Source organism: Mobula birostris, chromosome 21 (assembly GCF_030028105.1).
Source record: "Mobula birostris isolate sMobBir1 chromosome 21, sMobBir1.hap1, whole genome shotgun sequence".
Classification (NCBI taxonomy): Eukaryota; Metazoa; Chordata; class Chondrichthyes; order Myliobatiformes; family Myliobatidae; genus Mobula; species Mobula birostris.
The window spans coordinates 21,073,037-21,094,451 of record NC_092390.1 but is presented as its reverse complement, the minus strand read 5'-3'; the positions used below and the strand labels follow the sequence as shown (position 1 = coordinate 21,094,451).

General features: G+C 41.2%; 1 protein-coding gene across 1 annotated transcript; it reads left to right on the top strand.

The window, feature by feature from the left end:
- The first annotated feature begins 1,886 nt into the window (after nt 1–1,886).
- Nucleotides 1,887–20,159, top strand: ddx21 (DEAD (Asp-Glu-Ala-Asp) box helicase 21). Its single transcript, XM_072239139.1, has 15 exons — nt 1,887–2,217; nt 2,617–2,901; nt 4,806–4,881; nt 5,877–6,055; nt 6,666–6,783; nt 7,694–7,879; nt 11,030–11,175; nt 13,123–13,272; nt 14,214–14,375; nt 14,742–14,861; nt 16,274–16,347; nt 16,854–17,013; nt 18,481–18,615; nt 19,216–19,260; nt 19,768–20,159. Exons 1-15 carry the CDS (start codon nt 2,128–2,130, stop codon nt 19,933–19,935), a joined length of 2,094 nt encoding a protein of 697 aa, XP_072095240.1. The 5' UTR covers nt 1,887–2,127; the 3' UTR covers nt 19,936–20,159.
- Nucleotides 20,160–21,415: the final 1,256 nt, after the last annotated feature.

Here is a 21,415-nt window from a genome sequence, read left to right as displayed (position 1 = left end):
CTCAGCGTTAAGCCTACCCGGAGTGAGCTGCAGTACCAGCTCTGACCCAGGCGGCTCACTAGAATGGGGAATTACTGTACACGGAGCAAGCTGCAGTACAACCAACCGCCAACCCGAATGGCTCAGTGTAACGGGAAATGACCCGGAGTGAGCTCAGTATTAGAGCAAACCCAGACGACGCCGTGTTCGGGTGGAATGGGGAATTACCCGGAGTGAGCTGCAGTACCACCGCCGACCAGGGCGGCGCACGTCCGGGAGGGCGGGCGGACGGGGCCCGCTTCCTCTTCCCCCGCGGCCCCGCATTGCTCGGCTGTGTCGAGCTTCGTTCCCCGGTGTTTTGGAGAGAAATGCCGGTTCGACTCAGCTGCCAGCCCGAGGACCCGGAACCCGGTATGGAGGCAGAACCCGCGAAGTCGAAGGAGCACAAGAAACACAAGGTGAGCGCGGCCGGGGGCGTCGGGCCTCTGGCGCCAAGTGGTGGTGAAGGGGCCGCTCGTCGGGCGGGAGCGGAGAGGCGCTTTACCGAGCTCGGCTCTGGCACCACCCGTTGTATCCCGATGGCTCAGGGCGCACACTTTATGGCACAGCACATCTGTGTGGAAAGAATCTGTCAGACAGCTCGACCGAAGAGGTAACGGGGGAAACGCTGGAGATGCTCAGGACGGGCAGCGTCCGTGGAGAGAGAGAGAGAGGGGCAAAGCCAGCATTTCACGCCGATAACCCTTCGTCAATTTCTGAGCATTTCCAGCATTTTCTGTTCTTATTTCTGATGTCCAGGATGCACTTCCTTCACTTCTCAAGCGAAAAGAGGGACTGGCGAGAAATGTGAAGAACTATGTTTTGGAGGAAGAATGAGAAGATGTGAGGGCACGATTTAGTGGTGAAATAACAACAGATACATTGTTTGTTAACGTAAAGGGGAAGATAAGATAAAACTCGGGATATATGGAGGGATAGTGTAAGGGAGCTAGCGCAGTTCTGGTTCAGCCGCGACAGGAGTTCTGTCGAGTTTTTAGTATCTCATTTTAGGAAAGATATGAAGACTGTGCAGAAGATTTGGCCGAAATGATCCAGTGAGGATAAGCAGGGCAGTATAGCCTCTTTCCAGTGTTTAATAATTGTATGATTCTCTATGTGGGCAGAAGTCACGGACATGTATTATACTCAATTTGTCCGTTTCAGGCTGACGCCATCCTAAGGAAACACAGTTCTCTGCATAAGAGGGCAAATAGTATGGAAGGAGTGAAGAGTTTGAGGGGAGCATGGGCTGTGGAGGGCAGTTGTTGGCCTTTTGTTGTGGCCCCCTGGAAAGGGGAGGATATTTAACAGTTGTTGGGGCCCTGGGGAGGGAAGGAGGGTTCACAGTTGTTGGGGCCCATGGGGAGGAGAGGATATTTAACATTTGGGATTCCTGGGAGGGAAGGAGATTTCACAGTTGTTGGACCCCTGAGGAGGAGAGGTGATTTTACACCTGGGGTCTTGGGGCAAAGATCTCACAGTTGCTGGGCCCCTGAGGAGGAGAGGCGATTTTACAGTTGGGGTCCTGGAGTGGAGATTTCACAGTTGCTGGGGCCCTGAGGAGGGATGGAGATTTCACAGTTGTTGAGGCCCCTTGGGGAGGGGAGGAGAGGAGATTTCACAGTTGCTGGGGCCCTGAGGAGGGATGGAGATTTCACAGTTGTTGAGGCCCCTTGGGGGGGGGAGGAGAGGAGATTTCACAGTTTCTGGGGCCCCTGGGGAGGGGTGGAGATTTCATAGTTGTTGAGGCCCCTGGGTAGAGGAGTAGGTTTCACAGTTGTTGGGGAACCTGAGGAGGCAATTTGACAGTTAGGGTGCCTGTACAAGGGGCGATTTGGGAAGTAAGGGAACGTCGATGAAATGGGTACGTAATATCGTAGGGGAAAAGAATGAGAAGGACAGGGAAAATCAAGAGAAGGCTGAAAATGAAGTACACTCCTGGAAGTCGGAGAATATTTGGCACAGGCATTGAAAATTGGAGTTGAGCTGCAGTGCCGGCGCCGACCTCGGGCGGCGCAGTTCCGGGCGGACGGGGCCTGCTTCCTCTTCCCCCGCGGCCCCGCATTGCTCGGCTGTGTCGAGCTTCGTGTCCCGGTGTGTTAGTGAGAAATGCCGTCTAGACTCAGCTGCCAGCCCGAGGACCCGGAACCCGGTATGGAGGCCGAGCCCGTGAAGTCGAAGGAACACAAGAAACATAAGGTGAGCGCGGCCAGGGCCGTTGGGGCGGCTTGGGCCTCGCCCCTCGGCGGAGCTCATGGACTGAGATCGGTCTTCAGGCCGGCGGCGTGTCGCTGCTTCAGCCTCGGGCCCTGCTCGTTATGGGAAGCGAGGGGGTTCGTTATCCATGTAAAGGGACACCGGAGAGAAGTGAAAAGGGGATACGTGATAAGAGAAAGGGTGTCAATAGAAGGATGAGGCGGTGAGATGGGGCAGGAGATAAAGGGGAGGGAGAAGATCTGAGACGGATGCGGAGACTAATGAAAGACGTACACGAGGGATTATAGAGCGAGTGGGTGTAAGAGGAAGAATTTGAACGCGGGGAGTAAGTATGTAGGGTTTTGACGTTCTGGCACGTTTTAATCAAGAGTCTAATTTTAGAGAGATAAAGAGAAGAGAAGACATTCGGAAGAGAGAACGACATCGGAAAAAAAGTCAAAATACAAAGAAAACGGTGTACAAGAAGATCAGCAATCAGCAGATGAGAGCGATGTGAAACCTCCGAAATCAAAAAAGTACAAATTGGCGAAGGGTGATGATGAGGAAAAATATGAAAGAAGACAAAAACGGGAAGATAAAAATGGGTTAATTAAAGAATCAAAATCTGAAGCCATTCCATCTTGCAGCGATGATTCCGTGCAGTGCTCAGAGGGCGAAGTGGAAGAGGTAGGCACATGCTCATTGAATAACATTAAACTTAAAACTAAACCTGAAGGAAATTTGAGTACTTTATTGTTTTGCATACAGAACTTGGTCCCACTTTTGCTATAAGTACGTCTGAGATGTGGTCGTTGACTCGTACAGCACCAAAACAAGTTCTTAGACCTACCGTGTCTATGCTGCCCATCAAGTACCAAACTGCTAATTCTATTTAGTAACACTTGCTACATAAGCATAATATTCCTTAGTGAATTAAACACTTGTCCTTTTCAAATGTTGTAAAGGTACTCGCCTCTACCATCCACTCAGACAGTGGGTCCATATTGAAAGCATATTCTTGTTGATGAAATAATTGAAATCTGAAGCCACTCCATCCTGCAGCAATCATTCCTTACAGTGCTCCATAGATTAGAGAATTCCAAAGATCCTCTAAATCTATTTCTGTTCACCTAAATCAATACACTATGGTCTTAATAATTAATACACTTTTCTGCAGGTGAGAGATTTCTATTCTATCTTGGCTTGTAATTTTGATTACCTCTATTAGGTTTCCTACTGCCTCCTCTGATGGAAGCAAAGCAAGCCTAACCAGTCCAATCTCTCCATACAACCAAGTGGTGCTCAGGGATTAAGAGTGGGGATGCATACCAAACAAGTTGTCCATGATAGTAAATATTTAAATTCATTTTAGTTTGTCCATTAAGGATAAAAATCTAAAGAAAACTGCAGATGTTCCAAATCTGAATTATAAATAGAACACACACAAAATACTGGAGGAACTCAGCAAGTCAGGCAGCATCTATGGAAGGGAGAAAACAGTCAATATTTCAGGCTTGGTCCTGATGAAGGGTCTCAACCCAAAACATCAACGGTTTACTCTTCTCTATAGTACTACCCGGCCTGCTGAGTTCCTCCAGCATCTGCAGATTTTCTCGTCTTTGTACAAACAATGTGCTGGCAACACTCAGGCAACATTTGTGGAAGAAGAGTTAATGCTTCTCATTGAGAGCCCTTCGTGATGACTTAACTTCAGAATTCTGTGAATTGTTATAGATCTGCAGGTGTGGTAGATGGCATTTGGCAGAGTGAGTGTGTAGGTGGTTTAGGATATCGTTCGATCCCCCTGCTTTTTGCTTGGCATCTGCATGCACTTATTGCAGAGATTCAGTGCCTTTCCAGATGCTTCTCCACGTGATCAGGGCCTCTGCTGCTATGTCAGTGTGGGTAAGGATCTGACTTTGAATTCACATCCTACCATAACATTTGGAGAGTTTAGCAAAGCTGATATTGGAGGTATTTCTCAAATGCTTCTGTATGCCTATGATAGGAGGCAATTACTGCTGTCGGTAAACACTATGCTAGTTGCATGATTTCAAGTCTTGGTCTCTTAGATACTTTTCTATGATTGCTGTGCTGGTCCTGCATACACAATGCCAGTTCTCCCATGGTATAGATTTTCCACAATCTCACCGTGGATCTTGGATGTTAGGGGCATATTGTGTGGCAGAGGTAAATGTCATAGGACCTCTCTTTCAAATGTATATTTAGTATAAGGACCTTTTTGTCAGATGCTTCATTGACTGAATCAGCAATGACCTGATGTTGTGATGTTGAGTATACACATAAATGTCTGTGTACTGTAAATTGAGAACTGATTTTGAATACTACACAGGATGTCTACATCATGAAATGCTCATGATAATGTATCTTGTCAGGGAATGTAAATCAGGAGCAAGGAGTATGTTCTAAGTTGTAGGTGGCAATTGTTCTGACTTGTTGAGTGGTAAGAGCAACTGGTCACTTTGGAGCAGCAAGCAGCTTAATTGACAGTTGTATTTTATGATAAGCTGTCTATATTGTATTTTGTTTGAAACATTTGTGAGCTATTTCCAATACCTTTCTTCTTGTAGGAGCTTTCTCTTGAACAGAGAGAAGGAGCCTTTTCAAACTTCAGAATTTCTCAGGAGACTATTAAACTGCTTAAGGGTAAGTGTTTCGTTTGTTTTTTTGCTTTCTTCTCTTGCAGACTGATGCTGTGCTCTCAGTTCCACTGCATTTCTGATACCACCACTCCTAGACAATGGATATTAGTTTTGTTCTTTGCTGAAGATAGAAGTGATACCAATGTCTTCCATGTGGTGATTGAAATCACACTCCTGCTTGTGACTGCTATGTTAAAGCCTAGTTAAATTCAAAGATCTACCCTTTTCTCTTATCTCTGGTTCTTAATTTGCTGAGATGCCCAGTCTACTCATTGACAGATGTATGAAAACTGAGCCCAGTCTTAGCATTCCCAGATGTATCCATTTCTCGTCATGGGTCATTGTCAATCAGGAAACCTGGCGATTTCTTTGGGTAGTGGAGGTTTGCGAAAGATGGCTTGACTTCTTTCAATGTCATTGCTAAGTTCTTATCAATGCCTTCATTCCAGATTGTTGGGCTCTCTGAGTCTGAAGTAATTTTCCTCGTGTCTTTGTGGGAGGCCTGATGCTGTTACAGGTGTCTATGATCTGTGGTGGGCTGAAATCAATCCTCCCCTGCTAAGATGACAGTTTTTCAAAATAATAAGTCTGTGGTTCAGATTGGATTAATATAGGAAAAAGCTGCAGTTAACTTATAGTAACTGTGAGCCTCATCTGTCATTTAATGAGATCATTGATGAAACTACCTCATCCAAGATTCTCACATATCTTGATTTCTTGTCCAAAGATCTATCATCAACCTTGAACGTAATCAAAATGCATTCATAGCCTTCTGGGGTAGAATTCCAAAGATTCACAACAGTTTGGGGAAAGAAATAATCACTCAATCCTTTTCATCAGAGTTTGTGGCTCCTAGGCACCCAAGCGAGTGGAAGTGCTCACAGTATTGAGATTACAGTTGCTTCTAATTTTCTTTGTTTTGTTGGTTTTGAAGTGTGCATTTGGTCAAAGAATTGGTTTTAATCCATTGCATCCATTCCTTTGGTTAATGTCCCATAGCTCGAGGTGTGACTCACTTGTTTCCGATACAAGCACAGACATTCAACCATATCTATGATGGTAGTGACTGCGTGGCACAGGCCAGGACTGGCACAGGCAAAACGTTTTCCTTTGCCATCCCACTGGTTGAAAAGCTGCAGCTGGACATGACTGATCAAAGGAGAGGTCGGGCTCCTAAGGTAAGCATCTGTTTGACAGCTGCGTCTGCACTGATGTAAAGGGATTTTTGTTTGTTTGTTAATGTGTACAGGGAAAGCATTCTGTTACTGATAAAAATGGTGAGCACCATCACAGAAACTGACTGGGTTCAGATGGTGAAACTTGGAGAAAAAAGTGCTCTAATCGGATCCTGTCATAAAGATCCTCATTCTTGTTTCTTTTCAGTTTCGCATTCGCATGGCTATTTCTTACATAATGTATTTTGTTTTGAAATGGCTCAGCATAATTCAGTGCATCCTCGGCAGCTACTTAGTTACACATTTTTTTATTTTTCATGTGAAAGCAAATAGGACTCTTCAAAATAACTTGCCTCAAATACTTTCAGGACCTTAATGTGATGGAGTATTGGAGCAAATAAAAATGTTTGAAGTTATTCTACTTACTCTCCATGACTAACCAGAGAATGTACTTTGGGGAAAACAACATTTATCTTGAGAAACTAAAAGTAGCTATACAAGAACGGATTGAGAGCACTTATTTTAGGGAGCAAGTGGGAAGCATACTCATTGGGAATTACTATTGAGATTTTGCTTTACCTTCTCTTGTACTTGTCTCTTTCTATATTGCCAGGTCCTGATACTTGCACCAACAAGAGAACTTGCGATTCAGGTGTCAAAAGATATCAAGGATATCACCAGAAAACTTTCTGTCTCGTGTTTTTATGGTGGAACAGCATACAATGGTCAAAGTGAGTGCTCCTTATTACTGATGGTGATTGTTGTCTAACTAGAGCTAGGGTTCCCAACGTTTTATATTTCATGGTGCTGTACCGTTAACTGAGGGGTCCATGGACCCCAGATTGGGAACCCCTAATCGAGAGTAATGGGGTATGTGTTTCTGGTCTGAATTCTCTAGTTGATGAGGCTACAAAAGGTCTGTCAGAATCTCTCATACTGTTAGTACAAAGCAGTTTTGTGGGAATGATCAAATGGCCACTGAAGTTCTCTGAGTGCAACTTCTGTGAATGTTCAAATCCCCAATTTCCTGAAGTTCTTGCTACTGTCTTTCCATCTGTGGTTAGAAATTGGAAGCCAACTTCCTGTGGCTTCCCAGCAGTGTGGGGAAAGTTTTAAATATTTTGTAATTGAATTAATTTTTTTTGTTTTCATATTTCTTTAGTATAAATAATTTAGTAGTGTTTGAGTTTTTTCCCAGTACCTGAGGCCTTCAAACATTTTAGCTGAGGTCAGGCTAAACTAATGATCAAAGCAAGGTGCAGGGTTTGCCACCTACAGAAGGAAAGCCCTCATCTTGAAATGACTACGTTGGTTAAGGAAATGAAAACTAGGTGGCTTGCTGCTCATTGGAATAAATCAGAAGTGCACCATTATCTTGTGCAAAGCTGACCAATTTAGGAATGAAGTTCACCTTGGAGAGCCTTAGGCCAGATCTATCTGTTGTGTTCTGGATAATTTATCACTTGCATTGCTAACTTTTATATCAGTTTTATGTATTGCAGAAAACTGTGATCGCAGATCAGTAGTGATTTCATTGAACTGTGGAACAGATTAGAGGGATACATTCACATACTTTTGCTCCTATCTTCCTCGTGAGAGATGGATTATACAAACAGAGTTAAGATTGAATTTTCTTTTTAGTGGACAGCATTCGCAATGGCATCGATATTTTGGTGGGGACACCTGGCCGGATCAGGGACCATTTACAAAACATGAAGATCAACTTGTCTAAGCTGAAGCACGTGGTCCTGGATGAAGTGGACCAAATGCTGGATATGGGCTTTGCAGAACAGGTGGAGGATATTCTGAAAGTTGCATACAAAAAAGGTTGGTCACTGCATTTTCCATGGCAAATTCCCTTTGACCCTTGCATTGTTTTAAACTTGCGCACTATGAGCAATTTGTTCTGAATAAATGCAGTTCAGTTAAAATGGACAGATCCAGTATAACACCAGGAGGACTAGAACAGAATTACTTAATGCTATGAAGGTTGAGAAAGCTATCTGAGTGATAGCCTTTTTCTGTGCTGCAGTTTTCTATGATTTGTATGGATATACAATTCAGTAGTTATCTAGAGGTGAGTTATGACATCAAGGTTGCAAGCTGATTGGTTCAGTGTCAGGCAGTAGCCTTCTCAGAGAGATGATGTCATGGTTTGGATTTGGTTTTGGTTTCCAAATACAGTGGATTGCAGTTAATTGGGACACATCGGGACAGGTACCTTTTGGTCCATTTAAACCGCCACCCCAGATAGCTGAAGTTTCATGGAAATAGTTAAGATGGTATAAAAAAGACTTACTGTGTAACAACTTGTATATTTAAATCAAATACGACCAATACTACTATAGTACTATGGCACTGCATTAGTTCCTAATGGTTATCAACGGAGGAACTCATCCAGTGTTCGCAGTGAACAAAATCAGCACCTGGTGCAGATAATAGACCACCGTCATACAATGTTATTGATTATTGCATCCTTCAAATCTTCATTTTCATTGCAACATTCAAGATAATTCTTGATATCTTAATTCTCTGTAGTTCCTAACTTTGAAGTAGTGAAATTTTCATTCCCGGCCTTTTCTGGCATCCCCAAGCCTGAATGCTTGAATCTGAGCAATGTACCCTCTAAGGTGTGTACGTGTACACGCACCTTTTGCTTCTAGTGCACAAAGGAATTTAAACTGCACACGAAAGGTTATCTCCCTCTACCTTGTTGGCATGTTAAGTATATTTCACAACATACATAATCATAATTCCTTTAACGGTTTCTGATGCGGACAGTGTTGACATCGTGGAGTCTGCAATGATTTGTCTGCAGATTTTAGAACTGGCTTATTTTTACTGTTTTAATTGATTCACTATGTTGAATGCCAAAGAAGCAACGGGCTTGAAGCGCAAAAGAACTGCTGGTTCATTTAAATCGGACTGGCTTAATGAAACAGTAGAAACTGATACACCAAAAGCTTATGAGGTCAGGAACGTGCAGCTGTGAGAAATACAGAAACTGGTATTATCTGCGTGTATTGTTGCGATGCACAAGTTGCTGGGGAATTTGCAAGTGGAAAGAAGTGGGGAGATATTTGGAAACTTGACTTTTTGAAGTGTCATTTAGCAAGCAAATCACTATGGATGGTGTACAACAACTCCAGTGGGAAAAACCTTCATTACCCGCTGCATATGTTTGTGAGAGTGCAGATGAATGAGAGCAAAAACAATCAAACCCAGAGGAGATTAAAGTTCTTATTGACAGTTATTTTACTTCTTTTAAAAAATGAACAACAAATTGGACTTGGTGGTTTATTATCCTTAGAGTAGCTTCAGCTTTACTTCCACTTAAAAATTCGGTGCAGTTATGTTGTTGTCACTGGGCAAAAAATCATACAATACAAGATTTTTGCACACTGATCATTGCAAATTAGAGGGAACATCATCAGTGTGCAAAGCAGTTCTTATTTCTCACCAACTATCAGTGATAAAAATTACTGCTTTGTGAACACAAACACACAACTGATGCATTGTAAAAGCTGTAGCTTCAAGCATGGTGCACCCTAACGGGCACACATATGTGCAACTGATGTTTGTTAGAGCCTGTTTGGCAAGTGTCTGCCTCAATTAAGCGGCATAGTGTCCCAAGTAAACAAAGGGATCTCCAGCAATTTTCTTGATTAGCTTTTGTTAAAGTTTGAAATAAATGGCAGTGCCAATTAACTGGAATCCACCGTATTAGAAAAAAATATGTGTATCTGTTATGGGACATAGAACAGGTTGGAGATACCGGAGGGTACAAGAGGTGAATTGGAGTTAGTCATAGAATATACAATACAGAAACATGCCCCTTGGCCCATCCAGTCCGTGCTGGATAGTTTCTGTAATAGTACAGAACTATTATTCTGCCTAGTCCAATCAACGTGAACCCTCCATGTACTTATCCAGATTTCTCGTAAATGCTGAAATCGAACTCACATCCATCACTTCCACTGGCAGTTCATTCCACACCCGCGCCACCCTCTTAATGGAGTAGTTCCTCCTTGGGTTCCCTTTAAATATTTTACCTTTCACCCTTAACCTATGATGTCTAGTCCTAACCTCAGTGGAAAAAAAGCCGACTTGTATTTACTCTATATCCCTCATAATTCTAAATACTGTAACAAATCTTCCGTCGTTCTCCTACGCTTCAGAGAATAAAGTCCTAACCTATTAGATCTTAGTGTGTCAAAGGAACCTGATGTTTGGGAGTAATGTTGCAAGGGGCTCTATGTTGATAAATGGGGGCCGAGAATAGAATTATGAGGGGCACTTGGTAGATTTATCTTAGATTTAAGCTACAGGCAGAGTGTTGGATATTGAATTTTGTGGAAACTATTGAAGAGGATGTGGGAGAACAATATAGTGCAGTTGGGAGAACAGATGTGAGAACATTGGAATAGGGGAGTCTGTAAGTAACATATTGATTAGCTGGTTTGCTCTTAATTGTCTGCATGCAGTTGTGTTGTTCTTAATATCCTCTGATATGTGTGTATTTATTCAGAAGGTATAGCATGTAATGCTTAATATTTAATGCATGTGTTGTTATTCATCTCCCATAAGACTTTTACAACCATACAACAATTACAGCACGGAAACAGGCCATCTCGGCCCTTCTAGTCTGTGCCGAACTCTTACTTTCATCTAGTCCCACCGACCTGCAGTCCCTTTTCATGGTAGTTTGCCTTTAATGGTTACAGCTCTCCTGATCCTGTGTTGTGGTGGGTGAATATAGAACTATTGATATTCACACTCCACTAGTAATTCTTTTCTGACTTCCAAATGCATTTCGTGCTTAGAGTCATAGAGTTATACAATACAGAAACAGACTCTTTGACCCAGCTTATCCATGCTGACCAAGATGTCTGTCTAGGCTAGTTGCATTTGCTTGCTTAGTGTGTGACTTGAGACCATAATGAAATGAAATGTTTTAACTGTTTTTCTCCCAATAAGATTCCAAGGACAATCCCCAAACACTTCTCTTCTCTGCGACTTGCCCTCCCTGGGTTTATGAAGTTGCAAAGAAGTACATGAAAGATAATTTTAAACAGGTCGACCTCATTGGCAAACGGACTCAGAGGGCAGCTACTACTGTTGAAGTAAGTTCTAATGGACCTGAAACTCTAATGAAACTTAAAGCTTGGTCTTTGTTAGTTATTGAAAGGTTTGCGTTAAATTTGTGGTTTTGGGTGGCTTTCAAATCTGTATTCACATCTCTGGAAAAACTGCATAATTTAATCTAGGGTAATTGTGAAAATCTGGCCCTTGGGCGGCATCTATATGCTATGGTAATCTTAATGCTATATTGATCCAAACTAATCTCATTGTCTAGCCATCCATAGCCTTTTGTGTATTGGATGTTCAATTGCTTTTCTTGAATGTTGTAAGGCAGGGTATTCCAGAATACAACCACCCACTGTGTGAAAAAATAAACACCCAATACTTTAAATATTAAGATTTGAAACACCTCTGATGTGGGGGAAATGTTTCTTGCTTTTTATTCTAAGCTCCTCGGTTTTGTACATCTCAGTCAAGTCTTCCCTCGTTCTCCTTCACTCTAAGGAAAATAAACCTGGTCTATCCAGTGTCTTATCTGTTTTAAGTAGGCAAAGAATTATTTTTAGATAGTGGTCTGTGGTCCTAGATTCTCACATTCAAGGTACATTCAACCTGTCAAACCCCTTCAGGATCTTGTGCTCTAGTCAGGTACCTGTCATTTTTTTAAGCAGCTGTATAAAGGTTGAGCCTGACTTTTGCTCACAAAGCAGCCAGTCTATTCCAAGTATTAGTTTAATAAATCTCTGAACTGTTATTAATACCTTTCCTTAAATAAGCAACCTAATACTGTATAGGAAAGTTGTCTTACCAGTGCCCTGTGTAATTGAAGCAAAGCCTCTTTACTTTTGTATTTAGTTCCCCTAGCGATAGCAATAACATTCTTTTTATTTTCCTAATTTCTCCGTATCAAACATCAGAACACCTCTATCTGTCTTTCAGAGCACCAATCTCTCTTGCCATTTATTTTTTTTTCAAAATGGATATGGTTACATTTTCCACAATACAATAAAGTATATGAGCATCACTACCTTAGAGGGGTTAGTTTCCTAAAAAAACTGTCTGTATCACATACTTCTGTAATACAAATCCCCTTTTCCCATTATAAACCGGATGTGTTCCTACAGGATGTTTTTTTTTGTCATGTTACAACGTTTTATTGGCAATTACAAAGTGACCCACTGCCATTACTTAACACTCTCCAGTCTGAGGACTAGTGAATAGATGTCTGCTGCTGCTCTCGAAGGCATTTTCTCTGTTGCTTAAGGCTTGTGGATTACGAAGTATGGAATTATCAGGGAAAGTGATGGGAAGATTGGGGTTCATGAAGAAATTTGATGCAGAAGTATTTTGGGGTGGGTAATGAGTTAAAACGTGTTGACATTGGAAGTGGAGTAAATGTTAAGGGAGCACTTTAAGAAGCTGATCCTGGCTACTCTGCTCTCCACAATGCAGCACCTCAGAAGGTGGTTCATAGAGGGCAACACAGCAACTGGTTCCCATGCCTGTGATGTTCAGTTTTATTTTTCCCCTTATCCCAGAGGAAGGTTGTCAGTCCAATTGTCTGGTGACTTGAGCACAGCAGACCAAAGACCACTTGACCAGTTTCCACATGACATGAGTGTGAATGATTTCTCATAATTTGTGCTTCTCCTTCCAGTCAAATTATGTTCGTAATTACAAAAAAAACTCGACTTCTGAAAGTTACTGTAGATTTGACTGTGCTTTGCAGTTTATCATTTCCCACTGCTTTCAGAACAGATCAGCATATACCATTTCAGGTTAATGTATACTAGCATATTACAACAGGCATATGCAAGAATGCTACCTATGAAGTATATTTCTGTACTTCAACGTAGTGCTGAAACCCAAACTGTCCTGAAGACATTGTCTCACATTTAGTTTGGTTTGCCAGCTGCACTGAGAAGTGATGATGTTTCACAGCTTGACCATTAGCATTATCTCAAATCCCTATTTCCTCTCTGTTCTAGCATTTGGCTATTACATGCCATTGGTCAGAGCGACCATCCGTCATTGCTGATATCATCCAGGTATACAGTGGCAGCCAAGGGCGAACTATTGTCTTCTGTGAAACAAAGAAGGAAGTAAACGAGCTGGTGATGAATAACTCTTTAAAACAGGTACTGGAATATCCCCTCTGAGCTGAAATATTGTAATGTAGGATAGATGAACAAATTATAATTATCTCTGAAATATAGAAGTAACGGACTGAAGATTTAAAAAAAACTATAAAATAGCTAATATATCGCCCCTGATTTCTAATATTTCCCCCTCTTCATTGTTAAACAGTGACAAATCTGTTATCCAATGGTTGAATGAAAAAGACAATTTCTGTGAAACACTGAAGGAAGGAAGAGTGGACATTGAAAGCTTCTATAAATTTCTAGAGTCACAGAAGTACAGCACAGTAACAGGCCATTTGGCCCATCTAGGCCTTACCAAAACCATTTAAACTGCCTACTCCCATCAACATGCGCCTCGAACATAGTACTCCATAACCCTACTGTGCGTGTACCTATTCAAACTTCTCTTAAACGTTGAAATCAGGCTTGCACCACTTATGCTGGCGGCTGATTCCAGACTCTCTCAACCCTTTGAAAGAAGAAGTTTCCCCTCGTGTTCCTCTAAAACCCATCTTCCACCCTAAAACCATGGTTGTAGTCCCACCCAACCTCAGTGGAAAAAGCCTGCTTACATTTACTCTATCTATACCCCTCATAATTTTGTGTAACTCTATCAAATCTCCCCTCAGTCCTCTACATTCTTATGTTCTATAAAATCATCTCCAGTCATACAGCAATGTACAAGGTTAGCTGTGATGCACCTATCACTCAATAGCAAATAGTAACGGATTTGAACTGACACCTACTATATTTCCAGTGTTACTATGTAACAGATTTATACTGCATTGTTATGTAAGCATCAAACCTGCTGCTCTTTATACATTCTAGGTGTCCAATGAATATCCCAAATTGTAGATCAGTGTTGCCTGAGCACACATAGTATCTGTTTGCTCAATGTCACCTTTTTCCCTAAACCGAGTTTATGATATCTTGTCCAGGAAGCACAATGTCTGCATGGAGACATTCCACAGAAGACGAGAGAGGCTACGTTAAAGGGTTTTCGGGATGGCAGCTTTGAGGTTCTGGTTGCCACCAATGTGGCTGCGCGCGGCTTGGACATTCCAGAAGTAGATCTGGTAATACAGAACTGCCCACCAAAAGTAAGTCAATACAGCTGGTTAAGGGGGAGCATTCATCTCTGCTAGTAAAATGTTGGATTATAGATTATTTTGATTATTTCTACAAGTATTTAAATACAGTTCTGTGGTCACTTGGACCTAAACTTAGGAGTATAATGTTTCGGGATTTTTATAACAGGCTGAAATCTAGACAGACCATAAATGAATGGGTGGGTTAAGTAGGTGTGGAACTTGTCCATTGGTACCATGGATTAATTACTGAGCATTTCCTTGGTAGAGGCATTTGATTAGCTTCTGTAACAATGAGTCTGAGGTAACTCGCTGTCCTTTGTATCATGTTTTTCAATGAAGATTTTCTTTCTACTTACTTGCCATTCTCTGACTTAGGATGTGGACTCCTACATTCATCGTTCTGGTCGTACTGGCAGAGCTGGGCGCACAGGGGTCTGCATCTGTCTGTATCAGCGCAAGGAAGCGGCCTCGCTTAGGTCCGTGGAGATGAAAGCTGTAAGTGATTTATTGAAGACTTCAGAAAATAATGCTAATAATGAAAGTTTTACCCTGGTCTTCAACCAACAGAGATCAGAAGAATTAGATTTATTTCAAATTTCAGCATATAGAATCATTAAACCCCAGGGGAATTAGTCTTTACCATTTCTGTTTTTGCTCAGGATTGTTCTTCCTCCTCCCAGGTGCTTAGCATTCACATTTATTCTTTATTGTCACCAAACAATTGATACTAGAACGTACAATCATCACAGCGATATTTGATTCTGTGCTTCCTGCTCCCTGGATTACAAATATTAAATATTAAAAATAGTAAAAATTAGTAAATAGAAACATTTAAATTATAAATCATAAGTAGAAAATTAAACCTCTAAATTTAATCCTCTACATTAGTTTATCCTTCAATATTGAGTTACAATCGTGTGACTACTGTTGCGGTATTCTTACCTGATGTCTCCTAGCAAGGGCAATCATGCAGCTTTTGCCTATTGACTTGGATCTGTTGGATCTCAAGCAGGGTGCATAGTATTGCACTTCCCTGAATCATTCTGCTAACCTTGTATTCATTGAGCATCAGATCTGATAATTCATGACTCCTGTAGTATGGCTGTTTATCTATAAATTCACTGAAAGATCTAATCTTTGTTTTGCTAACTTGGCAGAAATCAGCAATAAAGCCCTTGATTTTATTATCAAAGTTTTGGTTTTGTTTCTTGCTGCTCAACTGTTCCTTTGAACATCTGAATCTCTTTCTTGTATATTTTAAAGTGATCACTGGTCTGATGGGGAAGTCAGTTGTGAGAGCTGTGCTTGTGGTCAGGTTTGGAATGCAGAATTCAAGATTGTTTAAAGGAGAAATAAGCATACAGATCACATAGATAAATACATAAGATTAGCTTATGTATATAGATTGATTGTACTATATATAAAGTGATGCAGGGTACAGGAGTATCTACATAAGGTCAGTAAGAGAGTTGAGGTGAATGTTTATCTCAGCACTTTGCACCAGACAAGCTGGAGGGGAATTACCTCTCTGAAAGAGGTTAGGATTTTTTCTAGGGGTGTGGGACAGTTCTGTGCTTAAATGACAGGTCATTCAACAAATAAATTATTTTCATCCTGTGCAGAGCTCTCAGCCAAGATAACAAATCGTCACTTGATGGAGCTGGTGTGACGTTGAGCCAGGTCATCATCGTTAAGCCACTCTCCACCTTTCTACCTGCCATCTCATCTTTTTATATGCTCCTTCCATGTTTTTTTCATACTTAAGCAAGATTGATGTAACTGCTTTCTTCAAAGTAGTGTGTGTGTGGTGGGGAAGGGAATGTGTTGAGAAAAAACTAATTCAAAAAGAAAACTGCAGCATGAAATGTGGTATTTTACAAAATTTTGATCTGTGCTCTATTTTAAAGGGTTTGAAGTTCAAACACGTTGGAGTTCCAACAGCATCTGAAATCATCAAAGCTTCCTGTAAAGATGCCCTAAGGTACATCAATTTTTGGATTAATATTTATTTTCCTGGGTTCTGACTGCCAGCATCAGACACAGCACAAACAATTAATGGGAAGGGACTGGAATTGGGATAGGGAAGGAACTTCAGTTTAATGTTTGTGATGGAGACCCATTGAGATTAACAGATTCAGATACTGGCGGCATGAGCATTAAAGATTAGAACAGAGGGTCTGGCTGATGTGGAGAATAACAAAGTGTATGTAAATGTTTAAGTAACGTTATAACATTCTACATCTGATCTGTAATAGCCCTCCCTCCTTAACCAAAGTCAGGATTAGCAATGATGGTCAATTAGCCTGCAGTTGTGAATGTTTAGACCCAACCTGCAAAATTCAGATTGCTGTATGTTGAACAGTAAATTATTGGAGTGAGGTGCTAAGATCAGGTAAATATGAGAATTCAAGAAAGGGCATATCAAATCTAGTTAAGAGAACGAGCTCACTCTGGTGGCTGACTATTTTCATAATTTGGGCTTCAAAGGTGCTTGGATTCCGTTCCAGCATCAGTGAGCGAACATTTCCGTCCTGCTGCCGAAAAGTTGATTGAGAAGCGAGGAGCCCTGGATGCCTTGGCTGCTGCTTTAGCACATATTTCAGGAGCAAAGAGCTTTGAACAACGTTCTCTCCTTAACTCAGAAAAGGTAAGTTTTCCTGTACCTCCACAAAGTTCATTCCTTAATATGACAATTCCATTGGCATTGTCAGTAGTTCCATTCACAGGTACCAGTCTGAGTGTTGTATCTTCTCACCCCACCAGCAATTTGGGTTCCACCCCACCTTTACAGCAAAATATATGTTACAAAAGAAGAATAGCAGTAAAATTCCAGTTGTGCTCAAGAATGTGAGTGAATGGCTGTGGTTTGTTCTGTGGCCCGATGATTGGGGGCTTGAAGTATTGTACTAATTCAGTCTCAGCCTTTGTCAAGTTACAGTCTAACACTTCAAGATGATGCATATAAAGAAAATTATGGAGAAAAGTTCTAATTCACAGTGGGACTATCTTATCAATACTGTTCTTTTCCCAATCTGTCTCAACTCCAAACTACTACCTTGTTTAGCTCTCTCCCTAGCATCCCCAAACTAATCATATTGTCTCATTCTTTTGTAATAGCCACTATTAATTAGAAACTAGGCTGACAGTTTCAGTTGCTGCATAACCCAGTACCTGAGTCAGCTGCTGCCCTTGTCTGAAATATGCCTGTAATATTTCTTGGTATAAATGTCCCAATAATGCTAACTGACCCCAGGATAGTTAGGTCTAGAAACTTAGAGCATTGTAGCTTAAGCTGTAGTTTTTGAAATGACAATAGGGAATGTCTGTACCCATACATCGATCTTTTGGCTTAAGTGATTTATAAGTAATGTGGTCCTCAGTTATATTCCTTTCTCAGCATGTACTTAATCCCAAAACACATCTTGATTTAATTTATTTGTGGCAGCAAACCTGCATGCACACAGTAAGTTTCTCCTGAATGTATTGGACTTCATAATGACTATATGGTTCCTTTGCTGGAACATTTTCTTTTCACTAGTTAGACAGTTTCCAGCTTTTTGACTCCCCTTTCTATCTTCCACAATCTATTCAAGATTGTACGTTTCACAAATTCTTGTTTTTCAGTTTGCTTCCTCCAACACCTATAACCAAAGTGGCTGTTTCAGCACTGACCATATTGGTGTTAAGTTGCTGATTTTTTTTTGTATGTATGCAACATATTGCATGTGCTTTTTAAAAATATATTCCCAGTTCTTAAAAAGCTTAGAGATTGTCGGTGTTGATCAGTCTTGTTCTTGACAGACGCACTGGTCCCAGCATCTACCTTTCAGGAACATCACCTGCCATCCTCCACAGTTCTGACTAATTATTTTTAATCCCTCCTTTCATTTTCTGCTTTTCCAGATTGGTACATTTTACCTGACACCATGTACTTGGTCATGCCTCCCATATGGCACCTTGTCAAGGTATTTTTTTTTAAAAGAACCAAACAAATTAACTTGGGTAAAAATTTCTGTACTAAATATTTTCACATCAAATAAGGTATAACGAAAATTGAGCTTATCTGTTTGCATGTGTTGATTACGTTGACTACTAACATTGACTTTTGTCTCAGGGGTATACAACCATGGTGCTGGAGTGTTCAGTGGAGATGCACAATATTGGCTTTGCATGGCGAGGTCTGAAGGATCAGCTGGGAGAGTCTGTGGAAAACCAAGTGAGGGGGATGCAGTTCCTTAAGGGTAAAATGGTATGTTGGCAGTGCGCTGTTACAGTGACACAGTTAATAATATGTTAATACTACAGCATTGGAAGCTTACAAATTAGGTTAGCCTTACGAAATTAAAACTCGAACTATAATCAGTCCTGGGTTCTGGCAACATTTTGGAACAGTTTCAGTTCTTGCTTTATTGATTCACTAAGAAGCCTGGAGCTGATTTGCTTCTCCCTTGATATTATTGGCTTTTTAATCATGACCAGTCTATTATCTGGTACTAAATTTCAAATAAACTACATGGATCTCACTTCCCCCATCAGCTTTCCTTCTTGCCACCTCAAAAATTCAGTCACTTTAGTTGAGCATCCTTAAATGCATACTGACTGCCTGTGATTTGTGCTTTGCAAAGTTAAGATTATACAGTTCCAATAAACAGTACAGAGTTAATAGTCCTCCAAACCTGTGGCACCACATTGATGTAACTTTACCTTTTCAAAAGAAAACTTGTTCCATAAAGGTGTGCACTATTAATTTGGATTATTAACGTGAATGAGGGTTTGTGTAGTTGTATGGCAGGCTCAGGTGCCTATAAGAAGCAGATATACCAAACTAACAACTGACATTAATTTTTAGGGTGTGTGCTTTGATGTCCCTGAAGATGCTGTGGAATCCATAAAGGTAAATCCATTATGTACACTTTCAGTTGAAACACATTATCGTTAAAAAAACTCAACTAAAAATAATTTTTTTAAATATCTGTGATTGAAATAGGCTGTAGCTGATCAGGCTACTTATTGTGCCTTTCTCAAAAGGAAAATATTGCAAATGCTGGGAATCTGAAATGGAAAATTCTGCGAGCAGTCATCATATCAAATTACATCTGTGGAGGGAGAAATAAAGCAGACATTTCGTCTGTACAGTTAATTTTCTTTCTTCCCCATAGAGACCTGAGTACTCCTAGCACTTCCTATTTTACTTAACTTTTCTGTTAATAGTTTATTCCAGTACACAAATTTGGCTGTTAAGCCCAATCCCTGTAGTACACGAGTTCTTGAAGTCAACTGCTCTGTTATGTGAACTCTGCCACTGAACCTCATCTTGGAATCTCTATTGAGCCACATACTCCTGGCACTGGGTACAAGGTGAATGTGCTTTACATTGATGGCTTTGAAATCTCCCTCACAGGGAAGGTGGCAAGACAACCGGCGCTGGAAGCTCACTGTAGCCAATGAATTACCCGAGCTGGAGAACGACAGGATTGAGAGGGCGTCAGACTTCAGAAAACGTTCCAACAGGAGTCAGAACTGGAAAGGCTCGAGAAGGAGTTACGGCAACACTCACAGAGCATGGTGATGGAACAGGAGCCCTATCCCAGTCAGAATACTTTTTACATAACTCCTTGCAAGGTCATCTTGGGTGCACTGGATCATGCTGTGACACACTGAACGATGCTGGGCCGAAGAACTTTTAAATTTACAGGACATTGCCTGAAATTGGGTAACAGCTGTGTGGTAGAAATGAAGGTTATTACCTGGATGGTTGATTACAAATATATTAAAAAGTATTCTTTAACTTTGGAGGCTGTGTATCTTTATCTGCAGCAGCTAGAAATTGCCCCAGAAATGTTTACTTAAGTGCAATTTCTCCAGCATCTAGCTCTTGGTACTCAGTGCAGGGGCACTTGGCAGCTGAGCACAGCACTCAAATGGAGTGGTGCTTGGATGCTCACAGTCCCAGCAGTGATTGAGGTACATAGAATCACACTTTTTCAGTCCATCTCTGCTACTCAGAGTTGGGTTTTGGACCCAAGGTGAAAGTGAGGTTTCTGGCACCTCAATGTGAGGTATATTTCTCCACTCTTTATTAGTGAGGCCTTTGCTAGTTGTTGGCTTGCTGTGGATGTTTCTAGAGTGCAATGTATCTGTTTTGTTGAATACCTGAAGGAAAAAAAAATTCACCCCATCCCACACACCCCAGAAAATATGCTTATTGCTTTATATTAGTGGTCGCCAACCGGTCGATCTTTGAGACTTTCTCAGTAATCCTGAAAAAAATGAAAAATTAATACACAAATACATTATGCCTGATAAACCTTTTGATGCAGATATGTAGTAACTTCTACTTTGAAAAAGGACCACTCGACAACTTCATGCCCAAAAGGAACAACTTTATCTCGGACGGTAAAAGGATATTTGCATACAGAGGTTTTCACTAATGAGCACCGGGCAGAAAAGACTGGAAGGAAAACCCTGCAACCCCGGAAACAATCTCTCTTTACAAACAGCTTTGCCATGATCCTGACTGGTATTAACTTATCTTTATGATGCTCACATTATAACACTTCTCCCCCTTTAAATTCCAACATTCCCCAAATATAAAGAAATGGGAAACAAAAACAGTGATGTCATTAGCTTGCGTACCCCTGAAAGTTATACTAGTGTCTCAGTAACAGTTTACCAATACCAGGAAAGTTGAGGAGCTGAAATCGGGGTTGAAGGCCCAGAGGACATGAATTGACAAGTGTTACAGGACTTGTCACTCTGTGAATATTTTTCATGACAGTTTGGTGAATCCCTGGATGTAATGCAAACAGCTCAGTTTGTTGTATTTATCAGAATGGCTTTCCAGGATTTTACAACAAAGGAGGACTTCCTCACTCTTTTGCACTTAAAGAAGAGAACGAGAGGTGAGGATACTTACAATGAGTTTTTTAAAAATGCCCATGAAAATGACATCCCCACTCACAAACTGGTGGCAATTACTACTGATGGGGCCCCAGCAATGTGTGGTGTGCACGTTGGTTTCATAGCACTGTGCCGTAATGACCCTGATT